The 19330-nt window shown below is 40.5% G+C and overlaps 1 protein-coding gene across 2 annotated transcripts in view; it reads left to right on the forward strand.

Annotated features, from left to right (window-relative positions):
- The window catches only part of BTBD3 (BTB domain containing 3), a 31441-nt gene extending 21679 nt beyond the window's left edge, over window positions 1-9762 (forward strand). For both annotated transcript variants that reach the window (XM_063316299.1, XM_063316289.1), the window contains one exon: window positions 2504-9762. In XM_063316299.1, the coding sequence (XP_063172369.1) occupies window positions 2504-3536 (1033 nt within the window). In that variant the 3' untranslated portion in view covers window positions 3537-9762. The remainder of the gene's footprint in view (window positions 1-2503) is intronic.
- Window positions 9763-19330: the final 9568 nt, after the last annotated feature.

The following is a 19330-nucleotide window of genomic DNA, read 5'->3' on the forward strand; positions in this document are numbered from 1 at the left end:
TTCTTCTCTCCACCCAGGTTTGTTGCTTGCTTTCTCCATCCCTTTTCACTACAATGACTCTTTCCTTTTACCCTATCTCCATCTTGTATTTTCCTCTTAGACTTCCATTTGGAAGGAGGAAGGGATTTGTGTATGCAAGAGAATGTTCATATATGCAGAGGGAGAATTGTTTGATTTTGTAAATGGGGCATCATTTGACAGGCATTTGGGACAGGCAGTTGAGCTTAATTCGTAGTTCTTACAGGAAGTCCTGGGCTTACCTCCATTCGTTTAGCAACTGTTCAAAGTTATGGTGGTGCAGCAAAAATGGACATACGACCGATCCTCAAAGTTCCGGCCATTGCAGCACCCCTGCAGTCACATGATTGCAAGCTGGGCACCTGGGTGCTTGGCTCTCAATTATGATGTCACAGGGAGCCATGGTCACATGATCAGCATTTGCAACCTTCCCTGCTGGCTTCCCATAAGCAAAGTCAGTGGGGAAGCCACAGGGAAGGCCATAAGTTGCTCTGGTAAGTCCTCCTGGCTTTCCTGTGCTCGTGCTGTGCCTCGCCTTCCACCCCACAGCCTTCCTGCACTCCTGTGGTGCCATACCCTTCACCCCACAGCCTTCTTGCACTTGGGCTGCACCACGCCCTCCACCCCACAGCCTACTATGCTCGGATGGCGCAAGACCCTTCACCCCACGGCCTTCCTGCATTCACGTGGTGCTGCATCACCCCCTCCCCCAGCTTCCCCCAACTTGCACACAGCTTTTGCTGAGCCTCCCAGGGCCTCCCCCATCTCCCCGCAGCACCCCCATGCTTCTTACCTGGGACTCCTGCCGCTTCCCAGTGACCCATGCGTCTCAGGATTACTATGGCCACCGGGACAGTTGGGAGTGTCATCGCTAAGCGATACAGTGACATGGCATCGCACTTTATAACTGCATCGCTTAGCAGTGGCAATCCCAGTCCCAATTGCCATTGTAACCCGAGGACTACCTCTAGTTTAATCAATACAATTTTTTTTTCTTGTTTAGGGTTTGTGGATTTTGGCAGCTATATTTACCTAGATACATATATGCACATACCATAATATCATAGGCACAGATTTATGGCAGAGGGATCTCCAGGATTGGTTTCAACTGGAATTGACCACCAAGGTTAACAAGGGGGGAAGTTCAGCAATATACAAGGTTTTTTTAACCATCTAAATAGTTGTTTATTGTTAGGTTGGGTAGGGATTTTCTTAAATTTGGCAATGTCTCTTTTGGGGCAAATGGGGTATTACTATAACCATGGACCATTATACGGAGATTTACACAGAGCAAGATACAGGACCATGACATTATTCACCAGATTGACGCAAAAGATTCATGATATTAAGTGGGAGAATCCTTTTTTTCCAGTCAGTTGCTATGGCCTTCAGATGGTTGGCTCACAACCATCTTTATTGGCTGATGCAGCAAAAGAAGCCATGCATGGGGAGATTTGGGCAACATCTTGAAACAAAGATCTTGTTCCCATCAGAATTAATAGGTCTTATATGTTACTAAAATAAAACCAAAAATCCCATATAAATCGCCATAAATCCTCCCATTTTTACCAATAGCTAGTGCATCCATGCAAGAATGCAACACTATAAATATATGTTGTTGTTGTTGTTTAATCTGACAGGTCCTTAACTATCCCCTGAGAATCTCTGCTCATTTGTCAGGCATACAAGACACGCTCTGCAAAACCTGCTGTGTATAACCGTGGCCATGTGAAATTACCATTGGTCATCGCCAGCCTATTTCACCAAAAATAATAGCTACCCTGATGACTCACAGTTACGCAATAAATGGGCCATCAGGTGTTGGTAAATCGATCCAGTGGTCCCATTGCGTTTTCCACCATTCAAGGCTCGGGAGACGGGCTCTTTAGGGAGGGAGATAAACTTCGATAAAATAAATAAGCTAGGTCAGGTTAGACAGGAGATTAGTTTCATTTCCAGCTGCATTTGTTTCATGCCTCTGCGCCTGGGCTCATGGCAAGGATGAGGCACAAAGAAAGCGGAATTAGATGGTGGCGAGGAATGTAATGAGAAACTACTGTTAACTCAAACCTGGATTTGTAAAACAACCTCAGACTAACTTAAATTGGTTTTATCATGGCCTAAACAAAGCGTGGTTGCTGCCTAAATTTGTTTAGGCATATGAAAGAACCATAGCTCAAACATATGCAAGCCAGCAATCTGTTACAGTACTGTGAAAGAAAAAAGAAAATGTTAAATTTCCTTTCTACTGGTGATTTGCAGCTTAGGTTGTAAATTATCCTGAATTTACAGGCAGCTTTTGATGATAAAGAATTTGTTGAATGGGGGGATAGTATTTGGTCAGCAACTTAAATTGTTATTTACAAGCTGTGATTGAATGAATGTATTCGTGTTTCCCAGACCTGTTCTTTCTTTTTTCAGTATTGCAGGAATTTTTTTTCCTACCTGCTAAAAATTAGCATGACACGTATATCTTTTATTACAGATACATTTATTGTGATGAAATTGACCTGGCTGCTGATACAGTTCTGGCAACTCTTTATGCTGCCAAGAAGTACATTGTTCCTCATCTTGCCCGGGCCTGTGTGAATTTCCTAGAGACGAGCCTGAGTGCAAAAAACGCTTGCGTGCTGCTTTCCCAGAGCTGCTTATTTGAGGAACCCGACCTGACTGAGCGTTGCTGGGAAGTGATCGATGCACAGGCCGAGCTGGCTCTGAAATCAGAAGGCTTCTGTGACATTGATTTCCAAACCCTGGAAAGCATTCTTCAAAGGGAGACCTTGAACGCCAAAGAGATTGTGGTTTTCGAAGCTGCCCTCAATTGGGCTGAAATAGAGTGTCAACGGCAAGAGTTGTCTGCCAGCATTGAAAACAAGCGCAAAGTGCTTGGGAAGGCACTCTATCTCATTCGCATACCTACAATGGCATTGGATGACTTTGCCAATGGGGCTGCTCAGTCTGGTCTTCTGACCCTCAGTGAAACAAATGATATCTTCCTTTGGTACACAGCTGCCAAAAAACCAGAGCTGCAGTTTGTGAGCAATGCCCGGAAAGGCCTGGTCCCGCAGCGCTGTCATCGTTTCCAGTCGTGTGCCTACCGCAGCAACCAGTGGCGCTACAGGGGTCGATGCGACAGCATCCAGTTTGCTGTCGACAAGAGAGTGTTCATTGCTGGATTTGGTCTCTATGGCTCCAGCTGTGGATCAGCAGAATACAGTGCCAAAATTGAACTCAAACGACAAGGTGTTATCCTTGGACAAAACTTAAGCAAGTATTTCTCAGATGGATCTAGCAATACATTCCCCGTGTGGTTTGAGTACCCAGTGCAGATCGAACCAGATACCTTTTACACAGCTAGTGTGATTTTGGATGGTAATGAACTCAGCTATTTTGGACAAGAAGGAATGACAGAAGTCCAGTGTGGCAAAGTGACTGTGCAATTCCAGTGTTCTTCAGACAGTACCAATGGCACTGGGGTTCAGGGAGGGCAAATTCCAGAACTTATCTTTTATGCCTGAAGGAAAAGGTGGCTTCGCAGAACACTGTGTGATTCTATGATGTACTGGGTCTGGTTCAGGCCAGTTTCATGCTTAGCTTGTTGTCTGCAGATAAATGGTCAGTACAAGTAGGATATTCTTAAATGCAGTGAACAGTTTTGACTTTTGCTGTACTTTTTATCGTCTCAATGTATTTCTTCTACTAAAAGCTCCCAAGAACAAACTAGCAAATTAAGTATTAAAGATTTCCAGCCTTAGCACAGATGGAATGCCTTATTAGTGAAAAAAGAGCAAATAGATGTCCTATTTTTACATGCAGTGTGCCAAGGGACATTCTTTTCCGGTCTCTAATTTGCTGCTATTTCCTGTCATTTTGATTTATTATTTATTTATTTATTTATTTGGTTTTGCTCCTGCATGTTGTAGGCTTTTGAACATCTCAGAATTAAAGGTGGCTTTAGCCTCTTGCTGTTTGGATGCAGCTCACACTTTCACCTGATGCTAGTTTAGCAGCAGCATCACCATGCCTAGGCTGAGGTTTTGTTGAGGGAACATCAGAGAGGTGGTTTAATTGAGATGATCTCCTTGATTTTGACACAACTATATGGAGAAGTCTAACAGAAAATATATGAAGTTTGGTTTGCACTGGGCAGCTTTGGAAATACTGGCACTTCATATTTAGTTTAGGTTGTGGCAGACTACAGCAAAAACTCAAGGTCTTGGGGGACATTCTTCTTAATTAACCTTAACCTTTCTACAGAGTTCTTCCTCAAGCAAACTGTTGATATTTAGAATGCATTCATGCATTTTTGCTTAGTATTACTTTCGAGAAGCCTTCCCTAGCTGGTGCCCTCCCAGATGTATTGGAGCAATTTCTACAGCCCTCAAAGCACATGCTAGATGGGAATGATGGCAGTCAGAGCCCTTCACACAAGGAAAGTGTGCTCTAATGTATTAAATAAATGGTATTTACACCATTAAAAATCTCTCCGATAGTTACTTTTCTTTTCAAGGGATTAAATGTATTTCATTTAATCAAGTTTAGTAGCCATTATTCTGGCAGCCTTTCATGCATCATCTATATTTTTTCCACTGCCAGAAAATGTGTAGCAAAAAGCAGGCAATGAGTTTTGTGAGTTTTATTTGCCCAAATAGTTTTAAGTGTAGGTGTTTTTCTCCAAGTAGTAAAAATACAGATGTTCGGAGCATTTTATTGGTAGAAATCACAATGGAATGTATTTGTTCAGTATACTATACAGTGACATTTTTCTCATTGAACTCAATGCTAGATATTTTAATGCTTCACAAATTGAATCAACTAGTGGAGCATTTAAACAGGTAGAAGCAAGTAGGTTTGAAAGCTCTGTTTTTGGATGAGCATGTAGACTGGATATTAGGCGGTTCGGTTAGAATATGAATATTCACCCAATTACACATGTATTTTTAACACACATCTCAGATTTCTAGATGTTAAAAATTTTACTAATCTGATTCCCTCCACATGTGTTACACTACAGTTTTCGCTATCCCCAGCCAGTGTGGCAAAGGGATTTCTAGCATTTGTAATCTAACACAGGTTGCAGCAGAGTTATTGAGGCAATCTGCTATTTGCCAGGCTCATACAAAATAATATTTGTTTTAACTTATCAGACACTATGGCTTGTTCAACAAACTATAATTTAAAAACTTCTAGTTTAGCGTTAAGTGTAAATGTGACCATTAACATTGCTTGTGAATCTGCTTGTAGTTCTCCCTCTGACTACAGAATACTTTTTAGCACAAGTGTAAATTACCAGTTTGTTTTGTGCAGCTCACAGTACAGTAAGACTATCAAATTTGGGCTGCAAAACTTCATGTGGCAGCAAATAAAAAACACTAACTGGGATTTTTGCAACCCAGAACTGGTAACCCTGCAGTATCCGTCAAACCTGTCTTTTAAAAAGGGGTATTTGTGATTTAAATGTTTCTTGTTTAATTTTTGGTCTTTCAGATGTCAGTCAAGCTTTCCTTTTCCAGATTTTTCTTTTTTATTGGTTGGACTATCTGCATTCCTGACAGGAAAAGGTTGGCAGATAGCTTTAAAAGAACAGAAAGAAAAATGAATATAGGTGAATCATACAGAACAACATCATGTTTGTTGTTGGCACTGTCTCAGAAAGGCAACCCCTACATTTTTCAGTCTAGGAAGCCACTTATAATATTAGTCTGAAACTGATTTGTCCCAATTTTTTGTCTCCAAAAAAATGTGCAATTCCACTGCCGTATTTTTTAAAATGAAGTAAATATAAGTCCTTCCCACTTGCAACGTACCTTCTTAGCATGACATTTACCGTCATAGCTATTAGAGTTGTGGCTTTTATCTGTTAGCGTTTCTACCCAAGGCAGCCAAAGAATCTGAAGTTGTCAGTAAAATGACAAAAGCAGTGTCACACTGCATGCTCTGCTACTTCCGTATACATAAATCACAGCACATGTGGGGCTTCCGTTGTGACGGCTCAACAGTGCTTTCGTCATCCTGCCCCCCCACCACATCCTTGTGGATGCCTTTAGTCCCTACCCTATATCAGCTTTTTGTATTGTGGTGGCTTCATCTCGAACTTGAGCTACAACTTACACAATTCCCAGGCAGGATAACCATTGATAGTCCCAAAATATTTGCAGACTGCCTCCCTAAATATTTTTACAGGCTGAAATCCTGGTTTCTGGTTGTATATATGCCATTAAATAGCTGTGGTGCCCCAAATACTATTTAGAACTACAACATGAGAAAATTTAACAGTAACACTTTCTCAGCAACGTAGCATATTAAAAAATAGACCCACAAGGCAGAAGCTGTCTTCTAAGGACAAACGCTACTCCTGTATCTCTCGTACTTTTATTATCACATATGATACTGTTAAAAAAAATTGCTTATACCTCTCAGAAGTATAAGTACGTTTAGATTAAATGGAAGTTGCTTTTCAAAGAAATGTAAACGATTATATCCTCACAACTAAAAAACCAAGTATGGTTCAAAAACTGGATTTAGACTAGAGAGACCAGAGGTCAAAGTTCTTTTCAGTCATAGAATTTGTTCCATTTTCCTGAGTCCTTATGGAGAAAGTCAGTCTCAATCTAACTTTCATCACAGTACCAACCGGAGGATATACAGGGTTGCTGTTGCGGGGAAAAATAGGAGGTGGAAGTAATAGGCATGTTCGCCGCCTTGAGTTATTCATAAAAATAATAAAGGCAGGATAGAAAATAAAATAAATAAATAAATAAAATGTTTGGATAGACCATACATATTGGCTGAGGTCTTTTGAGGAAGGGCCAGATAAAAGCATCCATACAATTCGTTTGGGAGAAAACGTTCTTCTCATAGGTTATTTTTTTTCCAACCCAATTAATTTTTAGATGTTTCAGATATGCCAGATAAAAACACAGTGAATGGCATGGTTTCAGGAAGACTGCTGGCAGTACCTTAAAATGAAATTAAAACCAGTTTCCAGACTTAGGTCTCATCAGTTGCCCTGTGCCCTCTCGGCCTCTAGATGGCGTATACGCACTGCTACTTTTAGCTATACCCCGTTGAAGCACATGATGTTTGAAAGGTCTCAGTTTTATTCTGGAAAATCTGTTGTATTTCCAATAAACCTTTGTGGATGATGAACAATGAAACTGAAATTAGTATAGTCACAGTCATTCCTGAAGAGAGAAATGAATTAATCGTCCCTGACACCTGGTTGCACAGCTCACCCTCCCTTTTTAGAGGGCCACAGACATGTATTGAATCTTTCCTTCTTTGCCTGTTCCCATAATTGGTTACAAAGTAGGCAATTTGTCAGAATAAATATGGATAAATATTTAGCTTGCTTTTATGTTGAAGTCTTCACTGCATTTCAATGTATTGTTTCCATTATTCCACAAATGTAATGCCAGTGAAATCTGCATATATCACCATATGTCAAAAATGGTAGCCACATGTATGCCCTACTTTGAGGTAAACTTAAGTAGGATATTAATTACTCCTGAGAAATAGACTGAGCAGTAGGCAGGTCTGCAAGAAATAGAATACTCCCATTGCCAGTCCCAGCTCCTGCCAACCTAGCAGTTCGAAAACATGCCAATGTGAGTAGATTAATTGGTACCGCTTCGGCGGGAAGGTAACGGCGTTCCGTGAGTCATGCTGGCCACATGACCACGGAAGTGTCTACAGACAAACGCGGCTCTTCGGCTTTGAAATGGAGATGAGCACCGCCCCCTAGAGTCGGACATGACTGGACTTAATGTCAAGGGAAACCTTTACCTTTACCTAAGATAGTTAAGCTGTACAGGAGGACTGTATTAGCCCAAATTGGGGGGGGGGATGAGATGAGTTCAGAGTTTTGAGTGTGTAATTTTGGTTTAAAATCACCATGTTGCTTTTTTAATTTGAAATGACTTGTTTTCAAGGGCAATACTGCAAAGGCATTTATACTTTTTCTCTGCAACTGTGAGAACTAAAAACATGCATGAATTCCATAGATCCTGAATAAGCTAAGAAATCTGTGCAACAGAATGTATGACCATGCCTACACCACTGAATACTTGTATTTTTTCTGATGTTCTGTGCAATCCTACATACAGTTTTGCTGACTTGCCTACGATTAATTCCTAGGTAAGTGTGCTGAGCTGCGATCTTAAACAGTAAGCTACAGTGTATATTACATGACTTTTTGCAGTTTTAATGCCTTTTAAAATTCAACTCCTAATGTTAATTCATTATTTTCAACATACATAACCTGCCTTTCTAAATTTTAAAATAGCACATATTAAATATTAGGAAATATTGAGAAAATCAGAACTAAAGAACTAAAAGGTACGAGCTGCATTTAATGACAACTTTAAAGGGGTATTTTGTAAAAGCTTGGATGGAATAAAAATTGACTACACTACCAGTCTAAAAGCAAGCCATAATGGGGCCAAGCAGATTTCCTTTGGGAGGCTGTTAAGATAAATGACTACTTGAAGTAGCTGTCAAATCAGAATGAAGAGTCAGGAAAATGCTACCTGGAATGGGCTTTGTGAATGTGTATGTATTGGCTCTCAAAGACACCAAAAACTTAGAACGAAGCCAACATTTTCTTTGCATGTTACAGAAGAAGAAAGTTTCAAATTTTGTTCTATAGACAATATAATGAAATTTATAATTGATAAGACAATTCAATTGTATAAATAGCAATGTTATTAGGAAGATAATAATTACGACTTTTAGGACTGTATTTATTTATCTAGCCTTTGGTCTGTTGTCCCCCCCAGGGAGCAACTTGGTAAGAGCTTTGAGTACTTATATCTTCCGTGCCAAATAGAATAAAACAAATGTATTTACCTGTACTTCATTTAATTTAGTATCCTTCTGAATACAGGATACATTTCTGAACTGGAGAGGGAGTGTTTATTGAACTGGGTGGACCTTAATATGTTTCCATCATCTGATGTTTTTCTGACAGCAACGGAACAGGCATTTTAACTTTGACTCTGTACTCTGTAACTACCCAAGCTAAATTGGATTCATTAAACTCAAAGTATGTTACCTTGTGTAGATTGTGGACAGAATGAGAAGATTTGCAGCATCAAACTGTATTGGAGAACTAAGCAGGATTACAGAATTGTCCCCCAAATTAGAGCTTTACACCTGAAACAGAAAGTTCAAATCCTAACTTGTTAGGATAATATATTATAATACATTGGTTTAGTCTTCTGGAGCCATCCAATATATTCATCTAAAACAAAAGAACCTGAGATAAAGAGAAAATATATTATAGACACTGTTGAAATTATTCTGAATATCATCCTGCAAACTGAACTGAAAGGGGAAAGAAAGTTACTACTGGATGTCTGGTGTAATACATATTTGAGTTGATCTGACATACTATTTAAGCAAATATTCTAATTTCTACAGTACCTATTGCACTGGGTTTTTTTAAAAAAATGAAAAATTTAAACTCCGTTAATTCAGACACAATTGCATCTAGTTGTGTTTGGAACAGTGCTTAATGATAGCAACTAATGGCATTATTTACGAAGGACATATATAAATACAAGTACCTCAAATCGAATGTTACCATACTGTATCTTTACTGTAACAGTGCAGAATTTTAGTAGACACATGAATGTGTATAATCACATTTAAAATAAAAATAAAAATGAAACTGGTTCTTACACTGTTTCCAGCGTGCTTCTGAACCTTCTTAAATAAATGGAATCCTGAATGTGAAGAAACTTTCCCCCTCCTTTTGGTTTTGAATTCTTTCTTTTTGAGGGTTGGGAGGGATTCCAACACTTGTATAAGAATATTTCTTGGACTTTGGGAACCAATAAATCTTGATCTACTTTAGATGTTGTACATGAAGGAAGACTGCAGCGAACAAAGAATGATTTTTTTTTTAAGTTGAATTTAATGCACAAAGGGCATGTACATTTCAGGTTTAAGAAATGCTACAGTGCTTACCGATGTGGTACATTACAAATTTTCTAGACAAGACCCAATTCATCAACAGCCCCAGGAGAGAAAGACTGATGCATAGGAGGAGAGGGTGGTGATTTACACACACACACTCACTCGCATATCTTTGGGTGCATCCTCAGGTGGTTTCAAGTAGAACAATGTTTTCAGGTCAATGGGATGCTGCCTTTGATAAAAGAACTGGCTCTATCTTAACAAGGTTTAGAGCTGCCTGTTAGTAGAAACATACCATATGGATTTTACTGTAGATTGTTTGGCCTCATGAGAAAGAAATGAGTTCAAACCTCATTTTAAAATGTACTGTTGTAATTACAGTAATGTCACTTTCAATATCTGCATCTTAGAAACAAGCTTTAGCATCTTTAGTTCTTTTCATGGTATTTTCATCCATAGTATCACATTCAGCATTGAGTATCAGATTTGAAGCATTTTTGAAATTTTTAGGTTTGCATGTAATCCTTTCTGAGCAAATGCTTGGGGGCAATTTAAATTCAACATGTTAGGATAGGAGTGAGCAATCTGCAAACCCTGGACCTTTGTTTAATTGCTCCACTGCATGTTGGCTTCCTTTGTTTAATTGCTCCACTGCATGTTGGTATTGAGACTGGAAACAACCAGGAAACGTATACCAAAAATTGGTAATAATGTGGGGGTGGGATTTAAGAAAAAAGACCCTCTGTCAAGCCCCAGAAATTCCCAGCTCTGCTCAGAAGCAAAACGTCCAATCCACTTTGCATCATCACCATATCTACCACAGTCCTTGCACTCCTGCCAAAATAATTCACTATTTTTGCCCTTCACAAACCTAACAGATCTGTGTCCCACTGTTTACCCTTTACTGTAAAAGTTAGGACTTGTAACTTAGTCTCCTGACCTTCTAGCAGATCACAGAACAACTTTCAGTGATTTGGTGGTGCCTCTGGAAACTGGCACTGCCACATTTTGGCCTCTTTATTGATGGACTTGAAGCCTCATGGGATTTAAGGATGGGAGTTGGAGGATTTCACAGTTCAGATGCCTTGTATTTCCATTTTTTCCATCTTAACACAAAAATTACATTACCAACATTCTGTCACTTTGCTGCTAAAATTTCAGTGGTGTGATTTTGGGATGTTAAGATGCTGGTGCATGTATGTGGAACATAGTTTACTACTGCTCTATTTGCTGCTTTCCAATAATGGTGCAGAAACTAGCTCTTCTAATCAAAGCAATGAAGAATACAGTGCAGAAAATTGTCAAAATCTGGGAATAGGAGTCCTTTTGTAAGGTACTCAAGGGAATAACAAAACTGCAATAAGAACTCTAAGAGAAATTAACAGTTTTACTGAGGCAGTAGGACAAATGACAACACAAAGCTTCATTATGGAAACTGTCCCCAAAAGGGAAAAAAGGGCTTATCCTGACATCCTGGTAACTGCAACACAAAAGTGCCACACCAACCATGTTTAACAGACATGTCCTCATGATGTTGCCTTTGTCTCATCCCCAGCCCGCTGTGTAGACCATTTAAATCCATCTTTACATGACTCGTTTTAAAGTAGTATTTTTCCCCTTCCCTTGACACAACCTTTACCATATGAATGAACCACATTACCTCATTGATGAAAATTGAGAATAGCCCCATTCAAAAAGGCCTAGGCCACAGAAGCCTACCAGATGCATCTAGGAAGCCCACAAATAGGAAATCAAAGCAATTCTTATATTGTTGCCCCAGTGTTCCTAGTATGTAGAGTTGGGATGCCTCCATTCCTGGAGTCATCAAGATCAATCTTTGATAGAACTCTCCTCTAGGAATTTGTCTTTTGAATCTAAACTAGTGACCAACACCCCATCTTTTGGCACTATGTGCCACAGGTTGATTATTTGCCATATGAAGAAACACTACTTCTTATTAGGGCTAAATCTTCTACTAGTGAATTTCACTGGGTGACCTCTTGTTCTAATATTAGGGGATATGCAGAAAACTACCACTTTCTTTACCATGCATAATCTTATAAAATTCATTCAGATTGCCTCCTGAACATCTTCTGCCTAAGCTAAACAAACTCAACTGTTGCATCCCATCCTCCCAACATTATTGGTTGCCCTGTTCTTCCATACCTTCCATTTGGTTGGATGTATCTCCTCTGTAAGGGACGCGGTGGTGCTGCGGGTTAAACCGCTGAGCTGCTGAGCTTGCCGATCGGAAGGTCGGCGGTTTGAATCCACATGACGGGGTGAGCTCCCGTTGCTAGTCCCAGCTCCTGCCAAACTAGCAGTTCAAAAACATGCAAATGTGAGTCGATTAATAGGTACCGCTTCGGCGGGCAGGTAACGGTGTTCCGTGTAGTCATGCTGGCCACATGACCACGGAAGTGTCTACGGACAAATGCCGGCTCTTCGGCTTTGAAACGGAGATGAGCACCACCCCCTAGAGTCAGACACGACTGGACTTAATGTCAAGGGAAACCTTTACCTTTACCTTTTATCTCCTCTGTAACATAGAGTGCTACCCTGTAGGCTCATCCCTGTCCCTTCTGTAGCTTGTACCTAGAAATCATAGTGTCCCACTGGTTTTCTTCATTCCACCATGTTTCTGTTATTCCTATTATGTCTGTATTCTATATTCCCCATTCCTAACAAATATTCCCACTTTCCCATTTTTGCTCAAATCTCTGGCATTAGCATATAGACACCTGTACATAATTCCTTTCCTCCAATTCCTTCTTCTAGCACCATCTATTGTTCCCCTGGGCCACTTTTACTTTCCTGCCATGTGCTGGTCATTATGGATAGATATATTTCCTCTAGGATCCACTCTCCTAAAGCTTTTCCCTTTATCCTTAAGGGATGAGTATTCCCAAACCAGAGGAATATTCATATAAGAAGTAGCTGAGACTTCCTGTTGACTTTCCCACCAAGGTCAGTACAAAAGCTGCTTTGCAACCTTTTTAATGTGAAGCATCAGAGATGTATTCAAGTAGAGCCCATCCCTTATGTACAGAGCTGGCATGTCCTGGAAAGTACCCTAATTTATAATCAATGCGAACTCCTTATCCTAGCATTGAGAACCCTACTCTCCCTTGCCTGTCTTTCCTGATGAGTGGAAAAGCCAGCATTTCTGAGAATGGTACGTGAGAGATCCTATTCTACCTAGTAGCCTAAATATTTACATTCCCCATATCAATGGTGTCAATGTGCACTACAACTGTCTCCTTCCCAGTACTCTCTACAAACCTAAATGACTAAACCTAGATAACTTGTGATGTCCACAACCTTTGCGCCAGGCAGGTAAGTCTATACACCCATCTCAAACCAATTTTTTCTAATGATCAGAACTCTCACTACAAGAAGCCACCCCAGGAGGAGGATTCTTGGTAGGAGAGGATATCGGGACATCCTTGTGGAGAGGCATGGGTGAAACAAAAGGATGTTTACCCATTGCTTCTCACAGCCTTTCTACCATGCCAGTGATTTGTAGTATGGTGTTCCTTTGAAAGAGCACTACACCTATGTCCCAAAATAGCTCAGCTGACAGGTCAATGGAGTGGAGAAAGAGTGCAAAGGGAAGCAGAATCCATGCTGGTGCCAGCTACTCAGAAAATTTGAAAGGTGGTTAAAACCTCCATCCCAAGCATGCTACCACAGTGATCCAAGCCCATTCTACCTCACACCAGTGGTGATGCTGGATGGGAAGGAAAACACAGCCAGGGGAATCACTGCCCTCACATTATCCCAGATTAAAAGTGAAAGGACTGAACCAGCCACACCAGCTTCATCACTGAAACAGACTAGAGATCTGATGTAAGGACAGAGCCATTTATGTTGGCATAAATTTTAGACACCTCAGCACTTGGACAAACTTTTGCTAACCCAGTTGTGAGGATGAGGCCAAAGAAGGAGAGGATAATAGGGAGCCTCCTATTATATCAGTATATCATGCTTCATTCTGCAGTCAGGGAAACGTTGCTGTGCCAATCAGATCCCCTATTTTGATGTATTTTAGGTTAGACTCATTTAGGGAAGTACTTGTCAAAGGAAACAAAATGTATCTTTATACAGCACCTTTGTGTTGGAAAGCAAGGCTAATCATGCCAGAGAAAGAAGAGGATAATGCTTTCTGCTAGGAACGGTCTCTTCCATCTAAACATTGCATTTCAGTGAGGTGGAAAAGGATATATATAGAGTAACAAAATGGAATTGCTAACCAGCCTCAGCCTTGTTTCCAGCACACCTTTTGAAATCAAATTTACTGAAATGAAGCATCAAATGAAGGGGAGTGTGTGTGTGTGAGTGTAATTTGATCTGGGAAAGGAAGTAGTAGTAATTGCACCCGGAGAACTAAAAGTGGTATCTAATAGAAAAGGATACCTTGGGGGACAAGGTTGAAATGGGATAGAAATGATGGATTAATAGCTTTTCTACATCTCTAATTTCTATGTTCCAATAGACTGAATGAGAGAAGAGAGATATTCACAGGTTGGGGAGAACAATATGTTCACCAGCTGATAAGGATATGTGCATAAATAAAAAAAGAGAAATTGGCCAGCCCAACAAAGCCTCTGTATGATGTAACAAAACAAATCCGCTTGTCCTGCTTCTGAAAAGGGGGGGCAGGTGACACCTGCTCTTCTGAAACTCCTGCTAAGACACCCTAGTTAGAGAAGCGGATTAGCCAAGGAAGGGCAGAATGAAAAGCTCTTTCAGGAGTCATTAGTGGAACCAGCCTTGTCAATGAAGCCCTTGATTGGAGAAAGGCAGAAAACTACAGGGCTTTGATGGCAGACTGGAAGCTTTTAACTGCTTCTTGCTGTTTTGTCATTTAGGGCTAGTCCCAAGTGGCCGCATTAAATGTGTCATGTTTCTAATTCCCTGGCCACAAATCACTCACTTTCAAACCAGTATTAAAAGGGTGGTGGGTGGGAAATCCATCCCAAAGCTGTTTGTCTCCAATAGATAGCAGAGGCATTACTCTAAACATGAATGGAACATCTGAAAGCTACCCTGGGCCAAGTTTCTTTAATTTTAAGCTACTAATAATATATTTAGGCAGCTATGGTTCCTTCAGATATATTAATATTTCTAGCATTCTCTTTGCTGTATTAGCAAATGGAGGTGTGGGAGGCATCCATAACTTTCATGTGGTCCTATATTTTCAACATGGAGCCACAAAATGAAAATAATCAGGAAACTGATCATTTGAGTAGATGAAGAGATTTTTGTCCCCTCTGATTTCTGAACATTACATTTCCAGCATTACTTACCATTGATCAAACTGTCTAGGGCTGTGCAAGTTGTATCTCAGCAATATTTGTAGAACAACAGGTTCTCCACTCCCCCAGGTCTGATTTTATTGTCCTTTGTTTAATGTCCATTGTCCTTTTTCTGTTGAGTGAGCAGTGGAAGTTCCACTGAGAATGTAGCAACTTGGCAAAAACTGTGGCTGCAAATTTACCGCATGGACTCCTGAGAAAATGAAAGTCACTGTATGATGTAAAAAGTTTCACAAAAGACCACTTGCTGATGTTTCCTTTTAGTACCCTTCTTACAAATACTGGCATCCTCCCTTGGCAATCAGAGTCAACCCTGAGGTCATGTGGTGGCAGAATTAAGCAGATTTTGTAATGCAATCCTGTTATGAAGCCAGTGTAGAGCAAGGGGAGGGTGTCTAAATCTGTTTGTTAATCAGATGTTACGCTGAAATGTTGTAATGAGGCCAAATTGGAATAAGGAGGATGCTTTTCCCCTTAATCAATGAATGAATATTTGAGGTTTGTTTGACTCTGTCCACATTCTCCAGTGCAGAAAAGAAGGAGGACTCTAATCCAGAACTTGCTTAAGCTTGGTATGTGAATGTAGCTTAAGGATCTAGAGCCTGTGGTTATAAATAGTACTCGATTTATGACCATTCATTTAATGACCATTTGAAGTTACAAAAGTGACTTGCAACCAGTCCTTGCACTTATGACTGTCGCAGTATCCCCATGGTCACATGATCAAAATTTGGGTGCCTGGCAACTGGTATGTATTTATGACTGGCATCTATTTTTGCATGCCCCGGGGTCATGTGATCACCATTTTCGACCTTCCCTGCTGGCTGCCAACAAGCAAAATCAATGGGGAACTGTGTGATTTACTTAACAACCATGGCAAAAAGGGTGGTAAAATCAAGCTTGGCTCACTTAACAAGCATATCACTTAGCAATGGAAGTTCTGGTCCCAACTGTGGTCATAAGTCGAGGACTACCTGTACTCTGGATGAATCCCTTTTTGTTGATTTTGAAAATCTGTTTATGAAGAAGAGACACACTTTAGGAAAGACATAAGCTTAAGTAAAATTGATCAGACATTCATATTATATCAGAACTTTTTAAAATTTCAAAATATTTCAAGGTCTCTAAAACCCAGAACCTCATCAATTTTTTCCTCTGTTACTGACCCATTGGATAGTGACTGTTTATGATCCAAGTGAGATACCTTAAGCATTGATAAGAGATGTTATGGATTAATCAGTCCTTGCTCCTAGTTGCAAGCTGAATTTGGCTATGAAATTTCCCTGATGGTACCAAATGATATTTAACAGAAGGTCAGAGTTGGTTCCTGGCTCCTTTTCCTTTTAATATTTAAAATCTAATGACACTATGATGAATTCTGCATGCACACTTTTTTTTTTTGCTTCTTGTAACATTACAGAAGGGACGCGGTGGCGCTGCGGGTTAAACCGCTGAGCTGCTGATTGGAAGGTCGGCGGTTCGAAACCGCGCGGCAGGGTGAGCTCCCGTTGCTAGTCCCAGCTCCTGCTCACCTAGCAGTTCGAAAACATGCAAATGTGAGTAGATCAATAGGTACCGCTTCGGCGGGAAGGTAACGGCGTTCCGAGTCGTCATGCTGGCCACATGACCCGGAAGTGTCTATGACAACGCCGGCTCCAAGGCTTAGAAACGGAGATGAGCACCGCCCCCTAGAGTCGGACACGACTGGACTTTACGTCAAGGGAAACCTTTACCTTTAACATTACAGAGCTGTTTTATCTTATTGATGTAATTCTAATTCTTCAGAATAGAATAGAATAGAATAGAATAGAATAGAATAGAATAGAATAGAATAGAATAGAATAGAATAGAATAGAATAGAATAGAATATCTTTATTGTCATTCCACTATGCACTATACACCAAGTGCATAATAAAATGAAATTTCATTGCAGTTGGCTCACAAACACAATCAGACACTAAAATAAAAATGCCATAATTACTATAAAATATACATTCTTTACACATTCCACATTCCACTTAAAAAACTTACTGAGTATTCAGGAGTCTAATAGCCTGGGGGACAAAGCTATTACCCAACCTGGCTGTTCTACATCAGATGCAGTAGAAACTTTTCCCAGAGGGTAACAAAGCAAACAGGCTATGATGAGGATGGGAGGGGTCACTAACAATATTTCGGGCTCTGGACAGACAGCGTGTATGCGCCATATCCTGGATGAGAGGCAGTGAGACCCCAGTTATCTTCTCTGCTGCCCTCACCACCCTTTGCACAGACTTCTTACCCGAGGCACTGCAGCCTCCAAACCAGATGGAAATACAATTGGTCAATACACTCTCTGTACTGCCTCTATGGAAAGTAAGAAGGATGGGGGGTGGAAGATGTGCCTTCCTCATCCAGCGCAGAAAATGCAAACACTGCTGTGCCTGTTTTACCAAGGATGCAGTATTAAGAGACCAGGTCAGGCTATTCGTTATCTGCACCCCCAGATGCCTGATGCTACTGACTGACTCCACAGCTATGTCATTAATAAAGGGTGGTGTGTGGCTGGGCCAGTTCTTCCTAAAGTCAATACTAGAAATTGGTCTTAAGAGAATTCTGGCCCAAAACTACAGAGATGCAAATTGGTTATCATTTATGGTAAACCAAAATTATAGCATTTGGAAATGGCCAAAGATCTTTAAATGTTCAGTTGATGAGCCTCAGTTTGGAACAGATATTTGAGATGATCAATAGTCAGGAATCTATTTAGCCTCAGCTTTGTAAATGGTAGATCTTTCTCACAGTTCTTTTATTTTAGGGGCGGCCAGTTAATAAATCTTATTAATGCTTCCACCACAAGATCCTACACTCAAACGCTCTGTGCTGCAGAAATATGGAGGATGGGATAAAACAAGATTTAAAGATGCTACAAAGCAAGTTTATGAAGCATATTCTGAGACTCCTTCCCTCACCAGGTTTTCTGCGATTCATCTCCAAACCGACTTTGATTTATCCTCCTTTGAAGCTAGGATGAACCTTCTCTATCTTAAATACTGGTGAAGGCTGAATGAGACAAATGATACCTGTCAGGTTAGGATGCGTTGGCTGGGCAAACTTCAGAATGGACACTGAGCTCAGCATTTTGTGAGGAAGTAGATGAGGTAGATTTCAGTAATGCTGCTGGTTCTCAGGAAGAATGGAGCACATTCCAAGGAGGAGGGCAAGATAAGAGAAAACACAGTCCAGGGATGGGATGTGGGAAGACTAAGAGGTTTAGGCTAGCCCCGCCCTAGACCCTTCCCAGGTTATTTCCCCTGCGGTTAGGTAGAGTAGCTTTAGTCTGGCAAGATTCTGTCTCTACTGTGTGAGCAACTAAAGAACTGGAGTTTGAATGGACTGACTCTTCGTTGTCCTTGGGCTAGGCCTGACATATAAGGGTACATCTATGGAGCTCCTTCTAACAGGGCTACTCAATTAAAAACCAGTTATTTGAGCAGGTTAGTAAAGGAAAGCAGGTAATTCTACTATAAACATTGCCTGTTTCTGTCTAGAAAAAGTTATTAAAAAAAAAAACTACCTGAAGGTGCTATAGTACCTGGAATACCAAACACGGAGTGTGTAGCATCTGGTGCTACCTGATGTTTTGTCTGCAGTACATAGATCTCAGGAACAGACCTTCAGTCTTGTGATCTTAAATTTTACTCAGGCATGTTGGTTAATAATCTTCCTTATTCCATAGCAACATTTGCTTTAGCTGCTGGTATTTTAAAATTACTTTATTCTGACTGTTAGCATTTTAATTTGATTATGGTTTCTATGTTATTTTGGAATGGAGCAGGGCTTTACATGACTCACCAGATGGCAAACTGGCTGACCCCAGCTGCACTCAGAAGCTGAGCAGCATAGGGGCGGGTTGGATGTACACTGTTTGTTCTTTTGGTTAATTTTGTCCATAATAACATATACTGTGATGGGCTTCTATCCACTGGGGCTGAATATCTACTTTAATTCACTGAAGTAATTCACTTGTAGATTGCTAGTTCCTAAGGCAAGTTATTGCCTGCAGAGTTTCACTAACAGAGTTCTATATATGTGGT

Source organism: Candoia aspera, chromosome 1 (genome assembly GCF_035149785.1).
Source record: "Candoia aspera isolate rCanAsp1 chromosome 1, rCanAsp1.hap2, whole genome shotgun sequence".
Classification (NCBI taxonomy): domain Eukaryota; kingdom Metazoa; phylum Chordata; class Lepidosauria; order Squamata; family Boidae; genus Candoia; species Candoia aspera.